General features: G+C 39.1%; 2 protein-coding genes across 2 annotated transcripts in view; one reads left to right on the top strand and one right to left on the bottom strand.

Annotated features, from left to right (window-relative positions):
- Nucleotides 1–8,218, bottom strand: part of LOC129769872 (ubiquitin-conjugating enzyme E2 W) — a 65,470-nt gene extending 57,252 nt beyond the window's left edge. Inside the window, exon 1 of the mRNA XM_055772377.1 lies at nucleotides 7,905–8,218. Coding sequence (XP_055628352.1) covers nucleotides 7,905–7,952 — 48 coding nt within the window. The 5' untranslated portion in view covers nucleotides 7,953–8,218. The remainder of the gene's footprint in view (nucleotides 1–7,904) is intronic.
- Nucleotides 8,219–13,228: 5,010 nt separating this feature from the next.
- LOC129764775 (uncharacterized) lies at nucleotides 13,229–13,790 on the top strand. The gene is made up of 2 exons (XM_055764245.1): nucleotides 13,229–13,498; nucleotides 13,554–13,790. Exons 1-2 carry the CDS (start codon nucleotides 13,342–13,344, stop codon nucleotides 13,751–13,753), a joined length of 357 nt encoding a protein of 118 aa, XP_055620220.1. The 5' UTR covers nucleotides 13,229–13,341; the 3' UTR covers nucleotides 13,754–13,790.
- Nucleotides 13,791–20,353: the final 6,563 nt, after the last annotated feature.

Genomic DNA, 20,353 nt, shown 5'->3' with positions numbered 1-20,353 from the left:
CAGCCGCCATCGAAGGATGCAGCATACCGTTTGGTGCCACTAGACACGATTCTATACGAGACTATCCACTTGCGGTTTTTTTTGTTGTTAATTCTCTGTTCCCAAAGCAATCGCTTGTGATGAGGAGTCAATATTATTTCCCGAGAGACAGCGAAATAGTTTAGCAGCAAAAAGAACATATGATCTTTTGTGGAAGGGGAGTTCATCGCGTTCGAACGCTTGATCTTGACGAATGATCTTGAAAAATGACGCCATGTTAGTGATAATCAAGCGACGCAGTAATTACCCCCGTACAAAACAGTTAACTCATTGCGATAATGCTTTCTAAACAATCTACAATTAGGATGAATTAATAGCTCTTGTGTGGACCGAGCATTAATTTATGTTGTTTTATGCAATTGGCCATGACAATAGTGGACTATTTTTGGTTTCTTGTTGGTTATCGTTTCCCCACAGTGAAATTGAAGTTCTAGTTTAAAGGCACCCGTAGTGGTCGGTTCTGCAATGTTTTGACACCGTTTTGTTTTGAAAGTTTTCCTCGATCCTTCCTTCGTTGTTTGCATTAAAGAGGCTTCAAACATTGCAGTTAATTCGCCTCTACGATTCTCATTCAATAACGAAAAGTTTTGTTAGGATCTGTTTTGTTTTTTCCAATACAGTAGAACCTCGATTATCCGCGAGCGGATGATCCGCAGTGCAGATTATCCACGGAAACGAGTTCCGTAGTAATTCTATAGAGCTTCCCCAAATTTGTCAATGAGTGATGGGATTAATCAATTCTAGAGCAGCATGTCAATGGAGCCTATCTCGAATGTAGCAGTTTCGAGAAAAATGATGAAACTTTAATCCATGTGTATTTTTACATGGCATGGTTATTTTTCCGATGTTTCGTTTGTGGTTTTTTATAAAAAAAAAGTCGTTGAATAAAAAAGAGGGCTTTTTGATGAACGAATAATTTGAAAAATGAGACATCACTAATTGAAACTGCTAACCACAGAGCGGGTGCTTTATACCACTCCCTCGGTGCAACGTGATATCGGAGAAAGAAACTGTACCATGTAAGTTAATACCCGAATTGCATAGAAGAGTGTTGCATTGTGGGAGAATATTAGCGGCGAGTAAAATCGGAAAAACCTACCTATTTTATTGGTTACATTGTTTACTCGTTTTACTATTTTCCACTATATACAGTGTCGGACAAACCATTAAGGCCACTGCTCAAGCAAGCAAGCGCTCTGTCGTTCTACGCATAGTTGTCCCATGTTACTTTTTGGACAATTTTCACTTTTATTCATAAAACGATGTTTTATGCATAGTTTTCCAGAAAACCACAAAAAACTTATTGTTTGTTCCCAGCTTTTCGAAAACCAACATCAAGCTCAATTGTCCTATGTTGATATTCTATGCATAACTGTCCCACCATGTATTTTTTGTAGATCCATAATAAAAGAACCGGTTCAGGTACAAGAATTTTATGTCACGCTTTCAGCAGGGCTAATGCACTCATTTCTGGTTTGTAAGAACGAACTAATTCTCAAACAAACAAACAAAAAGTTTAACAGAACACGTGTACACCTTGTTAGCGAATGACTAATAACAATGAGATTTATATTCTGCAAAGGTGTTCAGATCACTTCTTTCTTCATAAAACTTCATTTTTATGCATTAGCTTTCGGAAAAACACAAAAAAAACTTATTGTTTGTTCCCAGTATTTCAAAAAACAGCATCAAGTTTCATTGTACCATGTTGTTATTCTAGGCATAACTGTCCCACCATGTATTTTTTGAACCGTAATCAAGGATGATTGATTCAAGTGAGGGGAACTGTTCACAATTCATTAAACAATAGTTTACTGCTTAAAACAACCCGGTGTATTGCCAAACTGAAATGCTTAAAAATTCCGGTAGACAAAAATGCTAGAAAACATTGATTAGGTTTTTCCAAGTTGCTAATTTTTTAACACGAGACAACTATGCGTATAACGGCAGCGCTGCTGTCTCAATCATCCAACAATTGTGTGTGCTTTTCGTTCCAACACCCTACATTGTCAGGGAGCACTTACCGGGAAGCGCTTGCACAATATCAGTGTCAGTCCCAACTCCCAAAGATATTTATTTGATAAAAAAATAGTGAGAAATTCAACTAAAAAGTAGTCAAAGTCTTCAATACATCCGGAAACAACGCACATTTTCTATTTTTTTTTTTTTTTGTAAGTCGATTAATGTGACCAACGCTCTACCGACAAAAAAAAACATCGTCGATTCATAGGAACCGAAGCGGACCACGGGGAAAATTCAGTACCGGCCCCTAAGAACCAAAGCGGGGCTCAACGTGTTAATTCATGACACATGTTCCCAAAACTATCCCTTCGCTTCCGTGTTACGGGAATCACTAATTCATGCAAATCAACGTTTTTATTTTTATTAACATTATTAACTCATTTCGAGAATGACAATTAGAATTGTTTGACATCGCACATTCAGCATTCGGGAGACATATCGCCATTCACAAGATCGAACACGCATTCGCTATGCATTAGTGCATTTTCAATAAACTCACCAGAATCGCTGTAACTTTTACGTCGATCCACTTTAGAGAAATTGTTTGTATGCGAGAGGCCATGTATTATTTAGGCATAACAATCATGAAACGAAAAAAACTTAACATGAATTCTTCTGTTTTAGATCGTAAACTAGAGTCATCAATAATTGAAAACACATTGAGTATTCCGACCGGATATGTTCGTGTTAACGGAATCATTAGCAGCGTACGTATGAACCTCAATGTACGAACCGCAAGCAGTCAAAACACCATAATTTAGAATTCACGTCACATTGGAACCCACATCGATATGAATGTTTGCATTCGTCAATACTAAGAACGTCATTTATCGAGTCGCGCATCCCCAACTATGAGCTTTTTTCGCACCAAGTCAATGTGATTGAAAGTACACTCGCTTTGCACTTATTGCAGACAAGCACTTCGATTGTGAAAGATTCGCACTGAAAGTTGGACCAGTATTATGCATCAATAACTAATATATTATTAGTGATTAGACAGTAATTAATTTCATCAGTGTCATGGGCTAGTCATTTGTGGAAGACACGCTTCAAAGTTCATGGTCAAACGTGGATTTTGAGGGTGAATTCAGTAGTTTAATTCCAGTAATATGTTTTTTTTTGAGCTTGGAAAAATTGAACAGAGGAAAAATACTTGAATGAACTAGGCCATGCGGAGTCAATCAAATTTATTTTTCATGTGCATTTTACTTGAAAGGAGCAAACGTTTTCGTGATTCGGACTTTGTTTATTTACCCTTTTGACCAAACCAGAACTGAAATGAATGCTGTACTTTGTGCAATTCATATTTTTAGTTTTTTAATGAAAGACAAAAGTTCAAACAATATAATTCTAGCGTTCAGAATCATAAAAATCTAACATTTGGCGAGAAGTAAAATTGAATTATAATTTTTTGGAGGCGAATGAACGGAAAAGTTTAAAGCCTCTTTAAACAAAGAACTGAAAAGAATTATAACTAAGAATAGAGGAGTTTAGAAACCAATAATAGTGAAATTTTAGTATCTGCCAAAATGTCAGTTGGGTCCTTATGATTTTAAACGCTAGCATTAATTGATGAAAAACTAGAAGTGAATTGAGGGGCTTAGAATGAAAGGGGTGTAAGTGATTTGATCGATTTCTCTACATCGACACTCTCTTTTGGTCATAACTTAGCTGCAAATACATTCCCAGCTGCATTTAACAATGTGGAAGATAGGTCAGAACCTCATCTATCGGATACTTCAGCAAACTTAAATTGAAACGTTTTCGCAGTTGAGTTATTAACTAAAGAAAATGTTGATGAAGAGAAATCGAGCAAATCACTTACACCCCTTGCATTCTAAGCCCCTCAATTATATTTGTAATATAATTCAAGGTAGATGTGAAACTACCGCTGGCTCTGTAATCATTTGTTTGAAATTGTATCTGAATCAATTCTCAATGAATGAATGAATTATTATTTCTAAAGATGTTTTCTTTGTTAGTGTGTGAGTGGATGAGTTTGAGTATGAAATTCAACTATTTCGAATTTGTTGGTGGTCCAGAAAAGAATCGTTAGGTTTGCGTGATTTTGCAACTGATGAAGTTTGATACATAATTTTATTTTGATCTCGTCAGAATAATACAGTGGTAGACATTCGTTTAGCCGCACCCTATTTTTCCTCAATATTTTTAAAAATAAGTCGATTCTTTGAACAGTTTTGCTCAAAAAAGACGATTATTGTTTATTTGTCATCCGTTTGCATAGACCATCTCGGCCAAGATTCTCCATAGGTTCTCTATGGGATTGCAATCGACTGCCAGCAGGTCATTCAAGAAGCGGGATGTCTTTCTCGGCAAACCATGCCTTCGATTGCTTGGAAACGTGGATCTATGCATAATCCTGCTGAAAAAACGACATCCTCGGTAGCGTTATTCTCAATATCCTCCTCCAGTAATTGAAGATACTTTTCGGAGTTCATTCGGGTGAAAATGAAACAAATGAGAAGCTTGCTGTGATAGGAAACGGCTCCCCACACTGTCAAACTTCCGCCCCCAAAGTTTCGCTTCGATCTCACAACATGCCGTTGACTTAAATTGCACCAATAGCAACTGTAACAGTTCGGACCATCCAAATTGAACTTTTTTCGCTGGAAAATTCAATATTTCTCCATTCTAGTTTCCTTTCCATGTATTGCCGGGCGAAAATGAGATGGTTCTGCTTATGGGTGGCGGTCAGTTTCGGCTTCCCTTGAAGTTTCTTCCACATTATGTTTGGTGACTCGTTCAAGATGCGCGCAATATGCCTCTTGGTTACTGGAATAACCGATTCTGCCTTAATGTATGAGCAGGACATCGTTTCCTGGTTGCTTCGTGTCTTATTCGACCTTTAAGACGCAAAGTAACTTTGGTGTTCCCATTCGTTGGTCGTTATATCCCATATTTCTGGCACTATTTAAAGAAATTCCGTACCACTTTCTCAGTTAGACCAATTTTTGTTACGATCGAGCGATTAGAAAATTTTTATTCACTGAATATCTTTATTAATTTCCGCCCCTCTTCCGTCAATAGAATACCTTTCGCCATTTCTTTGAATCCTACGTAAATCACTAATCTGACCAACTCCTTACGTTGCAAATCTAATATTTATCTTGTAAATTGAACATTCCCAAGTATTTTTTCAAAAAACACAGATAAAGGCTTAGTGATTATGCGAAAACTCGATTTTTATGCCCTGCGGCTGAACGTATGTCTCGGGAAAAAACGACGTTTGAATGTTTATATCCACCGATGCCGCCTTGTGTGTGTGATTGTGACGCACGTCCTTTCAATAAAAGTGACCTAAATATACTATCACTACATCAAATAAGTATCCCGATAAAAAGAACATTCCTAGTTGTTTTGTAAGTGTTTCAAGTATTTTTTTTTTCAAATGCGGCTAAACGAATGTCTATCACTGTACACGAGAGTTTTCATGACCACTCCACGCGGAAACAGAATAGAGACTGATGCGCTTGGATACGATTGCATCACTAAAACTGAATGCGCAAATCTTCCTTCGTTCGACAGCAATTACAAGCAAATATTCCTTCATGACTATTCCATGCGAAAGCGAAACAGAAACTAATGCTCTTGTATACGACTGCATCACTGAAACCTTTGCATTTGCAAACGAGTAAAAGAAATCACAGCCTGCATGTATTCGCGATGACGGTTTCCCCAGGCGCCTTGATTTTGCGTCCGTGTTCGGGAACACATTCCGATCACCTCAAAAGCAATTATCATCAATGAGCTAGATTGTTATGATTTGAATAGCCTGTGTTCAAAGCAATTTTGACATAGGATTATGTCTTTGATTTCTATATAGCGGGGTCACTCTATGAAAAATGTAACAATTTGTTAAGAGTTTTCAAACGCATATTATTCAAAATTGTTATTGCGACATATGTTGTGTTATATACCATTAGACAGGGGATTTATCCAGCTTTTTTTACTGGAAACGGGAACAGAAAATATAGTAAAAAAGACAAAAAATTTGATGATTTAAATGGGTATGTTTTTTTCGATTGCACTAACAACTCGCTTTCCTCTAAGAAGCAACGAACAATGTTTTGACATCAGTTGTTGTTTTGTATGTTGTCGTGCTCAATTCACGTTTTTATCGTGTAGGTCTTGCTACTAACAATTTATGTTATGTTGGTCCAGGATAACACGATATCGAACCTGTTGTTTGGTAATGTAAAAAAATGCAATTAAAGAATTTAACTGGCTGCTGATTTAGGTGCTCTAAAGAGTATACTCACGCATATCAGTTTATGATAGCATGAGTAGTCGCGATTTTAATATGTGCATGTCTTCCTTAGAAGCCCGCTTCACTTCTTCGAGTGCACTTGCTCATTCGCCATTCCTTTTCCTAAACTTAAGCAGAACTTAGTACCCAATGAGAACAGTTCACTACAGCAGCTGGCTATGAAGTTATTACAACTCCCTACAAACAATGTTCCGGACAACGTGGCACTGAAGGTAAAATGTTATATTTATCTATAATGTATTTCTGTAGTCATAGATTTATTTGACTTAGATTTATATTTATGTAGATCTTAACGATTTAGACTTGTGTTTAAAAATGATAAATGATGACTCGTTGTCTTTTTCTGCATAATTGAATAAACAGAAGAAAAGGATAGTAATGGTTTTAATGGTATTATTGTGCACATTTTTAAACAGAATGTGGTTCCGGATTGTACCAGGTTATTTCATCTAATCCGTTTAAAGGATACAAGTTTACACAGGAAACGGTTTTTTCAGGGCTTCCATTTGATGTATCAAGAGAGAAAAAATACAGATTTTGAACAATGAAAAAACTCAATTCAAATGCAAATGCTACACATAATCACAGTCCTATGTCAAGATCCCGTTCGTGCCCATAGTCTCAGACATATCAACATTTTAAGCTATTGAAACGATTTTTTGAAACAATAAGTGACAGTCATATAATTCTTTGACATTTTATCATTCGAATAAAGTGATTATTATACCATTCCATTCAGCAGGTAAAGAGGTTTTTACGTTCAAAACCTTGCGATCCAGCGTCACTCTCTCGTTTTCGAAACTTTGAATTTACACCCCGGTACAGTAATGAAAGAGGTAGTTCTACGTCATAATTGTAGTTTATTATTTATTTTTATTAATTTATATGCATGCAGGGTTTCACAGGCATAAAAACTGTGTAACTTTTCATTCCCATACATTAATAACAATGTCAATTTGTGCTATTCTCCAAACGTAATCCGACAATTCCCAACCTTACCCTAACGATAAAAACAGCTGTTCATGGCATAACGAAACAAATCTGAAAATAAAACAACTGATAGAATGCCTAAATCAGTTCCCGGAAACGAACGCCCATTTTTTCTCGAATTTCGAATTCCTAACTGCAGGCGAATCTTGATAAAACTATGAATATGCATATCGTGTCATATCAATATTTCCTCGTGGTATGAGCTCCAAACAGCATACAACGATAACGCATTTACGGATATGCAGAAAATATATTCCCAATTCTCGCCAGCCCCAGGTATCCCGGTTTCGTTAAATAAATGTGAAAGTGTTACAGCATAAATTAGTTCATCCAACGTTGTTTTACTCCACAGAAGAATTTATCGATTTTTACGTTGACATTGTGATAGTGTCCATCACAAACGAACACCGTAGTGAATCTGGACATTTTTCCACTATTACGCTTAGCTCATGATAAGGGAGCATTCACTAGTGTTTTTACTGCTGCGAATGAAATCATCTCCAACGTCTTGCTACTCGTGACAACTTATCAAAGTGCAGGAAACAAACACATTGCATTCGCTTACCTCCGAAGGACTTATGGCCATTTTTCTCGAGCTGTCACTCTTGCTCATATGTTGTACACAGGCGGCAGTTTGTTCGGAATTTCTCGTCCACTGGCTCAACTCACTTTTTGATCACTTGTACGCCCGCCTGATGGACGGGAGAGGAATACAAAATCACGCAACAAAATGCAACGCTGACGTCACGGACGAAAACGAAATTTAAAAAACCATTAACCACACTAGCTATGCGTTTCTGCGTTCGATTTTATTCCGTCGGACTTTTTTTTTGTTTTGTGTTGTGTTAGCACAAATGTTTTCGGTGGACGGCGAATGACAGCTCCGTAGGACTGAGTTGCCAGTTCGATGGGGATTGAGCTGCGCGTCGATAGAGGTTCCAGTTTCAACGCGGAGGGAACGGAGGAACATATGTGAAATGGTGAGCTAACCAAAAACTGATTACTAACGAATCGTCAACTGTTAATCGATTCGACATAATCCGCCAAAAATAAACTGACGCGCATACAGGGTTTCTAATTTTATGATTTAGTAACATGTTAGTTAGACGCTGCTCGACATTACGAATTATTTTGTATCTGCGAGTGTTTTTATGTGTCATTTTGTGTTCATCAATACAATTGTTCGACGTTTTCCATTTTCATTCACGGGCTTGATCTAGAATCCAATAGGATCAGAAAATACTAGAAAATTCATAGCAAAATAGTTTTGGAAGAGTCAGGACCAAGGCGTTATACTATAGGTGGACCGCAATGTCAAAATTGCTGTTCGGCCATTGCTCGTGAGAAACCAAATTTGTTTACGAAACAAATCATATCTTTTGGTGACAAATGCATTCGTTGGCAAAATAGCTGCTCGCGCTTTACTATAGGCAAGTAATTTTCTGGATTTTTTCGTATAACAATTTCTCATAATTGCTTCTACTTTTTCAGACATCTACAACCAGCGGTCGAATTAAAAACAGTGCAGAAGGATGTTTTGAGTATATTTTACCTTCTAGCCGCGCAATCAATGCTTTTCTTTCCAAGCAAGCAGCGTTTTACTCGTACGTGGTTTTATTAAGCATTTAAAAGAGAGTGTTATTTTTTTTGACGTAGGACTACGTCTAACCGGAAGATATAGGGGGTGAAATGGAAATCTAGGCACTGAACAAGTAGGAAAAAATGCAAGATTTGGAACGCTTATAACTCGAGCATTTCTCAATAGCTCGCAAAGGTTTTTGCATCAATTGATAGGGAATATGTCTACGCATCTATCATAACGAATAACATTTCATTTTTCTTGAGATAAATAATTGAATAATTGGGAAATATCAAGCATTGTCAAAATGCCCTATGTGCCCATTTTTGATTGGTCCATTTTGTGCTCCTCAAATCGTACCGACCAAAACGGGCAACCAGAGCAGCAGCGAAATAGAATGAAGCACCATTGGAAAGGAAAAAGAAAAAAATGAACGAAACATTGGTCGCTGTCTCACACATGCGTAATTCTCGAGCCAGCCAGTAAGCTTAAAAATCCCCGCTCCACTGCCGTAACGATCATTCTCATTCAAACCGTACACAACATCGGTTCGCATCACAACACATCAACAAACCAAACCAAGCAGCCATGTCTGGACATGGTAAAGGAGGAAAAGTGAAGGGAAAGGCAAAATCCCGCTCGAACCGTGTTGATCTGGAGTTCCCCGCAAGGGTAGCTAGGCCGAGCGCGTTAGTACCAGTGTACCAGTCCACTTAGCCAGCGTTATATAGTTTCGGCCGCCGAAGTGATCGAGTTAGCTGGCAAAGCTGCTCGCGACGATAAGAAAACCCGCATTCGGAACAGAACACATTCGGTTCGGTGGACATCAAGACAACAGGCAGTTGCAGCGAGTGGCGAGTGGCAAACGCAATCGCAAAACTGCATCAGGTAGCAGAAGAAAAAAGACGGGTGGGTAATGTCGGGGACATAACCGGAGTGACGTAGGACTATACAAAGGGGACAGCTTTTGTTAAATATATATTTTAAATATATTGTTTTATTTTCTTCTCCTACGTGAATACCTACCTATCTACCTGAAAAATGGATTAGTTTACTGTTTACTCTTTATGAATATGTTGATGGTTCTGAAAAGAACCTTTGGTGTTGTGTTTTTGTTATCACTCGATATTCCCATCTTGTTCGGTTAAACCTTCCTGTTTAGTTATTGCGTTTGCCACTCGCCACAGCTTTCAAATTTGGAAAATTTCTTCCCATCCAGCTTGTGACATGTTGTTCAGTAAATTACATTTAATACGACGTGTCGGAGAAACACTTTGCCACTCACTGAAACTAATTGTTGCCTTGATGAGCGCCGAACCGAAGCTGCTCTGTTCTTGATGCGGGTTTTCTGATTGTCGTGAGCAGCTTTGCAAGCCAACTCGAGCACTCCGACGGCCGAAACTCTATAATCGTTGTTAGGTATACTGGTGCTCCGGCACAAATCCGTTCGGCCTAGTTACCCTTGCGGAGCAATCAGTGAATGCGATCAACAGGGAACTGGAGACCTGCACGGTTCGAGTGAGACTTTGCTTTTCCCTTAACTTGTCCTCCTTTGTTACGTCCACGATGCCGATTTACGGGTTTACGGTTTGAAAGAAAATAAGATATTTTTTTGGGGTCCGCGTGTTTTATACTCTAGCGGTACACACTCACAGGATAGAGACAAATCGGCAGACTCAACCAGAGGGGCGAGTCCAACGAGACGAACGAATGAGCGTTAAAAGGGAGCGATGGCAAAAAAATACATTCATTACGATTTGTTCGCTCGTTGGATTCACATGCAGGCTAAAAAGGGTCCTTTTCAGGATCACAAAATTATCTTCAATCTAAAGAGTTTATTGTTTTGTTGTCACTCGATATCAACATCTTGTTCGGCTAAACCTTCCTGTTTAGCGATTGCATTTGCCACTCGCCACAGCTTTCACAGTTGGAAAATTTCTTCCCATCCAGCTTGTGACATATTTTACAGTAAATTACATTCAATGGCACGTCGCATTACCCCCACTCAGTATCGGATTGGAGGTAATTTTAACCTGTAATTGAACATTTGCGATGACAGTGGTACAGTGTTGACTTTCAATGTGGGGTCATAATTTGGACCCCGAACTCTATGTTTACAAAAATGTCCAACTAAATATGTCGCACCTGTAGGTCCGTCCAATTAGCTGAATGTCGAGATAAGTGTAAATTACTGTACTTTCGATCTAGAAGCAATTTAAGAATTGGTGAAAATCAATAAGCTCAGAACAACTGCCAAATTCACATACTCATCATATCCTGGCAAATAAATTATGAAAAAATCAATTTGTGTTTTATTATTATTTTGGATAATGTTTTAGAAAGCATTGAACTGTATTTCCTAAACTCTTTTTTGGAAGGTTTAATGGCCCTGAAAAGCGCCTTGTTTTATGGAATGGTTCCAATTTAGAAAACTTAGTACTCGTGGTATTGAAGAAAACCATTTCGAACGCCCTCGATGCCGCCTTGTTCTGGATTTGCCACCAAAGCAGTTTGTATAAAGAACAAACTTTTTTCTTCTGCTACCTGATGCCGTTTTGCGATTGCGTTTGCCATTCGCCACTCGCTGCAACTGCCTGTTGTCTTGATGTCCACCGAACCGAATGTGTTCTGTTCCGAATGCGGGTTTTCTTATCGTCGCGAGCAGCTTTGCCAGCTAACTCGATCACTTCGGCGGCCGAAACTACATAACGCCGGCTAGGTGGACTGGTGCACTGGTACTAACGCGCTCGGCCTAGCTACCCTTGCGGGGAACTCCAGATCAACACGGTTCGAGCGGGATTTTGCCTTTCCCTTCACTTTTCCTCCTTCACCATGTCCAGACATGGCTGCTTGGGTTGGTTTGTTGATGTGTTGTGATGCGAACCGATGTGGTGTACGGTTTGAATGAGAATGATCGTTACGGCAGCGGAGCGGGGATTTTTAAGCTGACTGGCTGGCTCGAGAGTTACGCATGTGTGAGACTGCGACCAATGTTTCGTTCATTTTTTTCTTTTTCCTTCCCAATCGTGTTTCATTCTATTTCGCTGCTGCTCTGGTTGCCCGTTTTGGTCGGTACGATTTGAGGAGCACAAAATGGACCAATCAAAAATGGGCACATAGTGCATTTTGACAATGCTTGATATTTCACAATTATTCAATTATTTATCTCAAGATAAATGAAATGTTATTCGTTATGATAGATGCGTAGATATATTTCCTATCAATTGATGCAAAAACCTTTGCGATCTATTGAGAAATGCTCGAGTTATAAGCGTTCCAAATCTTGCATTTTTTCCTACTTGTTCAGTGCCTAGATTTCCATTTCACCCCCTATATCTTCCGGTTAGACGTAGTCCTACGTCAAAAGTTTGTTCTTTATACAAACTGCTTTGGTGGCAAATCCAGAACAAGGCGGCATCGAGGGCGTTCGAAATGTTTTTTTTTTTCAAAACCACGAGTACTAAGTTTTCTAAATTGAAACCATTCCATAAAACAAGGCGCTTTTCAGGGCCATTAAACCTTCCAAAAAAGAGTTTAGGAAATACAGTTCAATGCTTTCTAAAACATTATCCAAAATAATAATAAAACACAAATTGATTTTTTCATAATTTGTTTGCCAGTATCTGATGAGTATGAGAATTTGGCAGTTGTTCTGAGCTTATTGATAGTTGGGGACTTTCCTGATTATTCAATTTTCACCAATTCTTAAATTGTTTCCAGATTGAAAGTACAGTAATTTACAATTAGTTCGACATTTAGCTAATTGGACGGACATGTAATGCGACTTATTTAGTTGGACATTTTTGTAAACATAGAGATCCAAATTATAACCCCACATTTAAAGGCGTCACTGTACCACTGTCTTCGCATATGTTCAATTACAGATTAAAATCGCCTCCAATGCGACACTGAGTGGCGCTTCGGCACGTCGCATTGAATGTAATTTACTGTACAATATGTCACAAAGCTGGATGGGAAGAAATTTTCCAACTGTGAAAGCTGTGGCGAGTGGCAAACGCAATAGCTAAACAGGAAGGTTTAACCGAACAAGATGGGAATATCGAGTGATAACAAAAACACAACACCAAAGGTTCTTTTCAGAACCATCAACATATTCATAAAGAGTAAACAGTAAACTAATCCATTTTTCAGGCAGATAGGTAGGTATTCACGAAGGAGAAGAAAATAAAACAATATATTTAATAAAAGCTGTCCCCTTTGTGTAGTCCTACGTCACTCCGGTTATGTCCCCGACATTACCCACCCGTCTTTTGTTTTATCACCAGGGCAAAAGCATGAAATAGAATCGTACGTGGTACGAATTTATCGGCACAATCTGATCAAGGACGGAGGCATCATCAAACGGAAACTACGCGAGAAACTTTTCGAAGAGATAAAACTGCGCCGCAACACTCGTGTCAAAATGGACGAGTTGGGCTGGGTGCTGATGAACCACGATTTGATAACACGTAATGAGTCAATCCAACAGCATGCCAATGGTAATCGACCAAATCATTATAAATTCAACATGGAGCGGTTGCGAAACCTACTGGAGCAGCACGAACAGAACAATCACACTGGTAGGTCGGTTTGATATATTTAGCTAAAGAATGATTATATTTCTTGATTTTTCAGAGTTGACTTCCAAAAAGCAAAACAAATTCCTGCGTATGCTGGATGCAATTTTACAAAACGACAAAGTTTTGAAGGAAATTAAAGAGATGGTAGTGGCGAATCGGCTTCTATCGGAAATTCGTTATGTGACTACGGTGGAATGTATGCTGAAACACAATTTGGGCCCCTCTTTGCGCTGCTGCTTTGTATGCCGAGAGTAATTCCGCACTGCCGATGAGTATACCAGTCATTTCGAAAAATTGCACGGTGAGAAATATCTTATTGTTGCGGCGGTGCCAAAGTTCAACGTTCTACATCACTACAATGCCCTTAATCCGGTATAATATTCACGATTTGCAACGTATACCACACAGCCATAATAAAAAAAAAACAAGAAAAGATGGGTCTAATATTTTACAATAAAGAACAAATCTACCACTTTCCACGAAAATCGGAGAACCACTATATCGGTTCGACATGGAATAGCTGATACAGAAAAAAGGTTTAACTTTGGAATGCAACATCCTATATTTCCTCGTACCATTAAGTTCATGGCGCATTTGATGTCGGTCATCGTAGCTGCTGCTATGGAAATGACGTGAGCATATACCTTGATTTTTCTGAGGTTTCCAATCCTTCGATTGGCCACAGAAAAGTCAGCGAGTTGATATCAAACCATAACCACACAACCAAACAAAAGGTAAATAATTCAGAAAGCTACGTCTCGCTACTCGTCTCACGTATTGTCATGAAAGAGTCAAGAACGAAACACCTATAGTTTAGCACCTTGGTCAGGACTACGTGTTCTAAGTATTTAGGTAGCATCAAGTAGTAATTTTCGGTTTGCATTACGTCAACTGTCAACGTTTGTGATGTTCAGCTAACTCAATCTGTCGATTTGTAATCACAATCTAAGGCAGCCCATAGACGTTCAATATTATTGCTCAATATTTTGGTTTGTGCAACATAATTGTTCGTTTATGGGCAATATTGGAAGGTTGTGAAATATATTGTGTTATTTTCAAAATTTTGAAAATATATTGGGCAAACAGGATAATAATGTGCCGTCTGTTGACAATATTGTTCAATATCCTGTCAGTGCGTTACTAGCGGTCTTTTGAACTAAACATCTCAGGCGCAGGTTATTATCATGAACGAACGTGATGAATTATAGAGGTTTTAAACTTTTCAGTTCATTCGCTTCTAAAACGTTATCATGAGCACGCTTAGGGCAACACACAGTAAGTAATAGCGTCACACATGTCCAACGTCAATCGCAATAACTACCAAACTCTCAAACTGGTGTAAATCAAGGCGCTTGGTATACTACCAGATGAGTAAAAATTGCCAAACCAATCCGCAGTCATCTAAAAAATCACACAAAAGTAAATCAATACGACTGTGCTCATTGATACTTTATTACATGTTCATTACATTCATTAAGTTTTACACTGCAAGCGTTTCGTCTTTCCTATCTGCGTTGACGGCATTGACTTCGTGTTGCACCATTCGGAAAATGAATGTTATAATGGATTTTGAGAATGAAATGAACACACCTTTCAAATAAAAATTATGAATGAAAATTTACTTCTTCGTGCCGAATATGTATTCTATGTAATTGAGTAATATTAGGCTGTCAAAAAAGTCCTGCGGTATTTCCGCGAGGTGTCGTTGTAAGCGCGTAGTTCTAATTGTATTCATTGTATCGAGTCATACTATAGCTTGTTAGAAAGGTATTTTTGCGCGCTATAATATAGTCCTTGACAGTGTTTTGTTTGGTTAAGTCGTTCGTGAGTTATAGTGTCGCAAATATGGAGCAAAATAAAGAGAAAATCCGACATATTTTACAGTACTACTATGACAAAGGCAAAAATGCATCTCAAGCTGCCAATAAAATTTGTGCAGTTTATGGACCCGATACAGTTTCCATTTCCACCGCACAACGATGGTTTCAACGTTTTCGTTCTGGTGTAGAGGTCGTCGAAGATGCGTCACGCTCCGGAAGGCCTGTCGTCGAAAATTGCGACAAAATCGCTGAATTAGCCGAGAAAGACCGGCATAGTAGCCGCCGTAGTATCGGCCAAGAGCTGGGGATAAGTCATCAAACCGTTATTAACCATTTGAAGAAGCTTGGATTCACAATGAAGCCACACACGTTGACGCAAAAATACATCTTTGACCGTGTCGACGCATGTGAATCGCTGCTGAATCGCAACAAAATCGACCCGTTTCTGAAGCGGATGGTGACTGGCGATGAAAAGTGGGTCACTTACGACAACGTGAAGCGCAAACGGTCGTGGTCGAAGCCCGCTGAAGCGGCTTAGACGGTGGCCAAGCCCTCATTAACGGCCAGGAAGGTTCTGCTGTGTGTTTGGTGGGATTGTCAAGGAATAATCTATTATGAGTTACTTCCCTATGGCCAAACGCTCAATTCGGACCTGTACTGTCAACAACTGGACCGCTTGAAGGTAGCACTCATGAAGAAGAGGCCATCTTTGATAAACAGAGGCCGCATTGTCTTCCATCAGGACAACGCCAGGCCACACACTTCTTTGGTGACGCGCCAGAAGCTCCGAGAGCTCGGATGGGAGGTTCTTTTGCATCCGCCGTATAGTCCGGACCTTGCACCAAGTGACTACCACCCGTTTTTGTCCATGGCGAACGAGCTAGGAAGTCAGAAGTTAGCCACAAAAGAGGCCTGTGAAAATTGGCTATTCGAGTTTTTTGCCAATAAGGAAGCGAGCTTCTATAACAGGGGTATTATGAAGTTGGCATCTCGTTGGGAACAAGTCATCGAACAAAACGGCGCATATTTGACTTAAAACAGATGATTGTAACTAATTTTATGAACAAATGAAAATTCAAAAAAATGCCGCAGGACTTTTTTGACAGCCTAATACGTTTTCTCACAGCTTGTGAAATAATATTCAATTAAAAATATGTCTGATAATAATTTTTGGTGAGTTTTTTAGAATGTTTTGAAATACAAGACGGACTCGATTATCCGGAATATGTTTTTTTTCCACTTCGGATAATCGAATCATAAAAAAAATTTGAAACAAAATCTCTTGATAAACGTAAAATAATTATGATTTGCACTTATTACAAATAAATAATTGCCGTGTTGTAACCACAAATTGTCTGGCGCCCTCTATGGGTAGGGATATTTTTTTGAAAACCGAAAAAAAAATTCACTTCCATGAAAAGCTTATGCGTGAGCTTCTTGGATGCCAAGGAGAATTCTATGACATGGTTAAGTGAATCAGCATTAGGGATGCTATGTTTTGGGTTGTCGGGGCATGGTCGAGGCACAGGCGAGGTACAGGTCATGTCATGTAGAATGCTGATTCCATTTTTGACGTAGGACTACGTCTTTCATTTCTGTACCGGGGTGTAAGTTCAAAGTTTCGAAAACGAAAAAGTGACGCTGGACTGCAAGATTTTGAACGTTAATACCTCTTTTCCGGCTCAACGGAGTGGTTTGATAATCATTTCATTCGAAAGACAAAATGTCCACGAGTTATATGATTGTTAATTATTGACCCGAAAACTTGTTTCAATAGCTTTAAAATTGCTTAAAAAACATGTTATTGAAACCGTATATAAACTCGCATATGCTCTGGAAATCCATTCAGTTGATGCGGCAATGTGAGATGAGGACGGTCGCAATCAGACGGCTATACATTATGGTCTTTTTTTTCCAATTTCTTTTCTCTTCTGCAGTTGAATCGAACGGATGACTATAAAACATGACGCTTCCTTTGCTTTCGTTCATTTCTACCTTTACTCTCGCACCGTGAGGACTCGTTTTATTGGGACCAAGCAAGCAGCTCGTAAATCTACCGGTGGTAAGGCACCATGAGAGCAGCTCGGAAAAGCGCACCAGCCGCAGAAAGTGTGAAGAAGCCACATCGCTACCGACCGGGAACCGTCGCTTTGCGTGAAATTTGTCGCTATCAGAAGTCGACCGAATTGCTGATCCGCAAGCTACATTTGTAGCGTTAGGTTCGTGAAATTGCCCAGGACTTCGAAACCGACTTGCGTCCAAAGTTCCGCGGTTATGGCACTGCAAGAAAGCTATTCCAAGATACTATTTTGTGTACTATCCACGCAAAACGCGTCACATCATGCCCAAGGACATTCAGCTGGCCCGTCGTATCCGAGGAAGTAATAGCACGTCGTATCCGTCGTGCTATTACCTTAGCATATAATAAACGCCCTTTTTGAGGGACACCAAATTTGATGGATTAGATTTCAGAAAAGTTTTGGCAGGCCGAGCTGAAAGAAGCATCTAGTGAAAATTGTGATGTCGATGATAATTCGATACCGATGGGTGCCATTGACCATGGGTTTGATAATGACTTTGATGAAAACTGCGTTATAAAATTATTTGTGTACGAATGCCGCATTTAATAGTCGATGCTAATTTGCGATGGGTATTTCCTCGGAGGACTCGATTCCTCCTTTGAGCAATCATAATCTCTTTCTGGCAAAACAAAGTGGTATGATAATCACAATATTCGAAAGATAAAATGCAGAAGTTTTCTGCCAAACTCCTTTCAACCTCCAACATCTCTTTCTCTCTTTTGTCGTTTTTCAATTCCATTTCTCCTCTGCAGTCGGACCTAACGGAGCATTTAGCGAAAACCGAGGTATCGATGGTAATTCGATACCGATGGGTACCATTGATTATGAATTTGATAGAGAAGAACACAATATGATATGGTGTAGTGGATATTATATTACATATCAATAGTTGTTTACGAATGCTGCAATCGGTCCTCGTTATTGGGAAGTTGGAATTTTTGGGAAGGGGCTCTTTTTTTACTGTGTAATTCCGAGGAAGAATCCTTCTCAAGTGTTAACAATCCTGCCCCGGATCAACGATGATTCCAATTGTCGGGGCTTGGGGAGTGGGTACTATTTGCGCTGGGTATTTCAGAGAAGGAATCGATTCCCCCTTTGAGCGTTAATAATTATTTTCAGGCTATACGAAGTGGTATGATAATCACTTTATTCGAAAGATGAAATGTCTAAGATTTATATGCTTGTTCTTATTTATTGCTAAGTCAACGTTAGTCCGTCGACCACCTTGCGGTTATATCAAAGATATAACCCGTTTCTAGTTTTTTTGAAAACCGTTAAATAACTCAAGGTATATTATCAAAAATCAAATTTTGGGATTTAGATGACAGTACATCTCTACGTTTCATGTAATTTGAAGACATTTGGCATCATTTTTTTTTTTTTTTTCAAAACTCCGATTCCATGCACTTGGGTGATTTTACGGCTTTCGAAAGACTCAAACCTTGGCGACTTTGCGACAATAGTAAACTGAGGTGACACAGCAGTTGAAAGCTTCAGACCTTCAAAACTATTCCCGGTTGCGAGATATCGTAGGGTTATGGACAACCGTTGACGTACAGCAATTGCATCGCGCATGGTAGTATTCCTTTTACTGATTTCAGGAATAATCAAAGCGAAGAGTTCATCAAATAATTCTCCGTTCATTCGCACAAAGTTGTGAAAATCATTTGGTTCAATTACTTTCAATTCATTGAGTAATTTGTTGTGGGTGAACTTATCGCTATCAATAAACCACTGTTTGGCCCATTTTCTACCAGTCTGAGAGCCTTTTTTCTTTCTTTTTTCACGACTAGCGGCCACGGCAATCATCACGCAGCACAAATCTTCACTCAACATGTTGACTTCATGAAATTCCGGCAGGGACTGTTTGCACAATGTGGTTGTACATCTGTGCTCGTGATTGTGCGACATTTTGCACAACCTTCATTATCGCCTCCACACGGTACAATCTTTTGTACAAATCAAATTATTGTACAATAATATTGATCGTCTAGGGGTCACCGTCAAAACAACAACCCACATTGCTCAATTATATTGAACGTCTATGGGCCGCTTAACGCTCGCGTCGACTTTCTCTACATAAAAGAAGAGAAAACAAATTGTCATTCAACGTATGAATATGTAATTCACAAGGCGATGTTGAAGTTGTTTCTTATTTTCTCAAAGACCCTTTTTCACGATTAGAGACGAATGAATTTCAAAATTGATTCATTTCGGTAATGGTTGTCTTAATTACGTTAATTCACCCGAACCATCATTCCTTTTCAGGGCTACCAAAAATCTCTCCTAAGAATGCCTGTAAATTGATTAAGGCAGCAGTCCTATTAGAAACTCGTTCACGTTTATTTTTAGTCAACAGTTAATCAACGATTGGAAACATGACTTCATTGAGAAACTCTATTGCCTCTATTGACTCTATTGATCGGATAAATGCGCAACGATAGAGGTAATTGTAATTAACTGTAAAATCATATGGGTGAACCCAATCAAAAGGTATGATGCGACCCGTGCCGGGGGTTGCATGGTCGAGAGGTTTTCATGAATACTCCGTCGCTAACGTATCTGCACACTCCACAGTATCTTTGCCCCTGCCGTGTTACCGCAGGGTATTTGCTCAGTGGTCCGTTATTTACCTAGTAACTCGTGGAACACGTATGATGGAAAACGTTCCAAATTCGAACGGTGAGAAAAAACAGAACTTTAATTTACTCGTAAAAGGCAGTTTTACTCGTAAAAGGCAGCTTTTTACGCTGAAGGTAGACCATTTCAAACCTGAACAGCTAACCTGGCCTTATAACAACTGGATAGGAAAATATTTGAACCTTGCGATCTACCCAGATCTAACAGCCACAAAAGATCTACGGCCTAGTTTGACCAGAAATGAGCTAAGGATAGTTACACGATAACACTTCGACTAGGATCATACGGTGAACGAAATCACCCTCGAAATATAC

Source organism: Toxorhynchites rutilus, chromosome 2 (assembly GCF_029784135.1).
Source record: "Toxorhynchites rutilus septentrionalis strain SRP chromosome 2, ASM2978413v1, whole genome shotgun sequence".
Lineage (NCBI taxonomy): Eukaryota > Metazoa > Arthropoda > Insecta > Diptera > Culicidae > Toxorhynchites > Toxorhynchites rutilus.
The sequence above is the reverse complement of the archived record's forward strand: the minus strand, read 5'-3'. Positions and strand labels throughout refer to the sequence as shown.

Coding starts and splice junctions, on each gene's coding strand:
- LOC129764775 (XM_055764245.1), top strand. CDS start 13,342: ATGGACGAGTTGGGCTGGGTGCTGATGAACCACGATTTGATAACACGT. Junction 13,499..13,553: donor CGAACAGAACAATCACACTG/GTAGGTCGGTTT, acceptor TTGATTTTTCAG/AGTTGACTTCCAAAAAGCAA.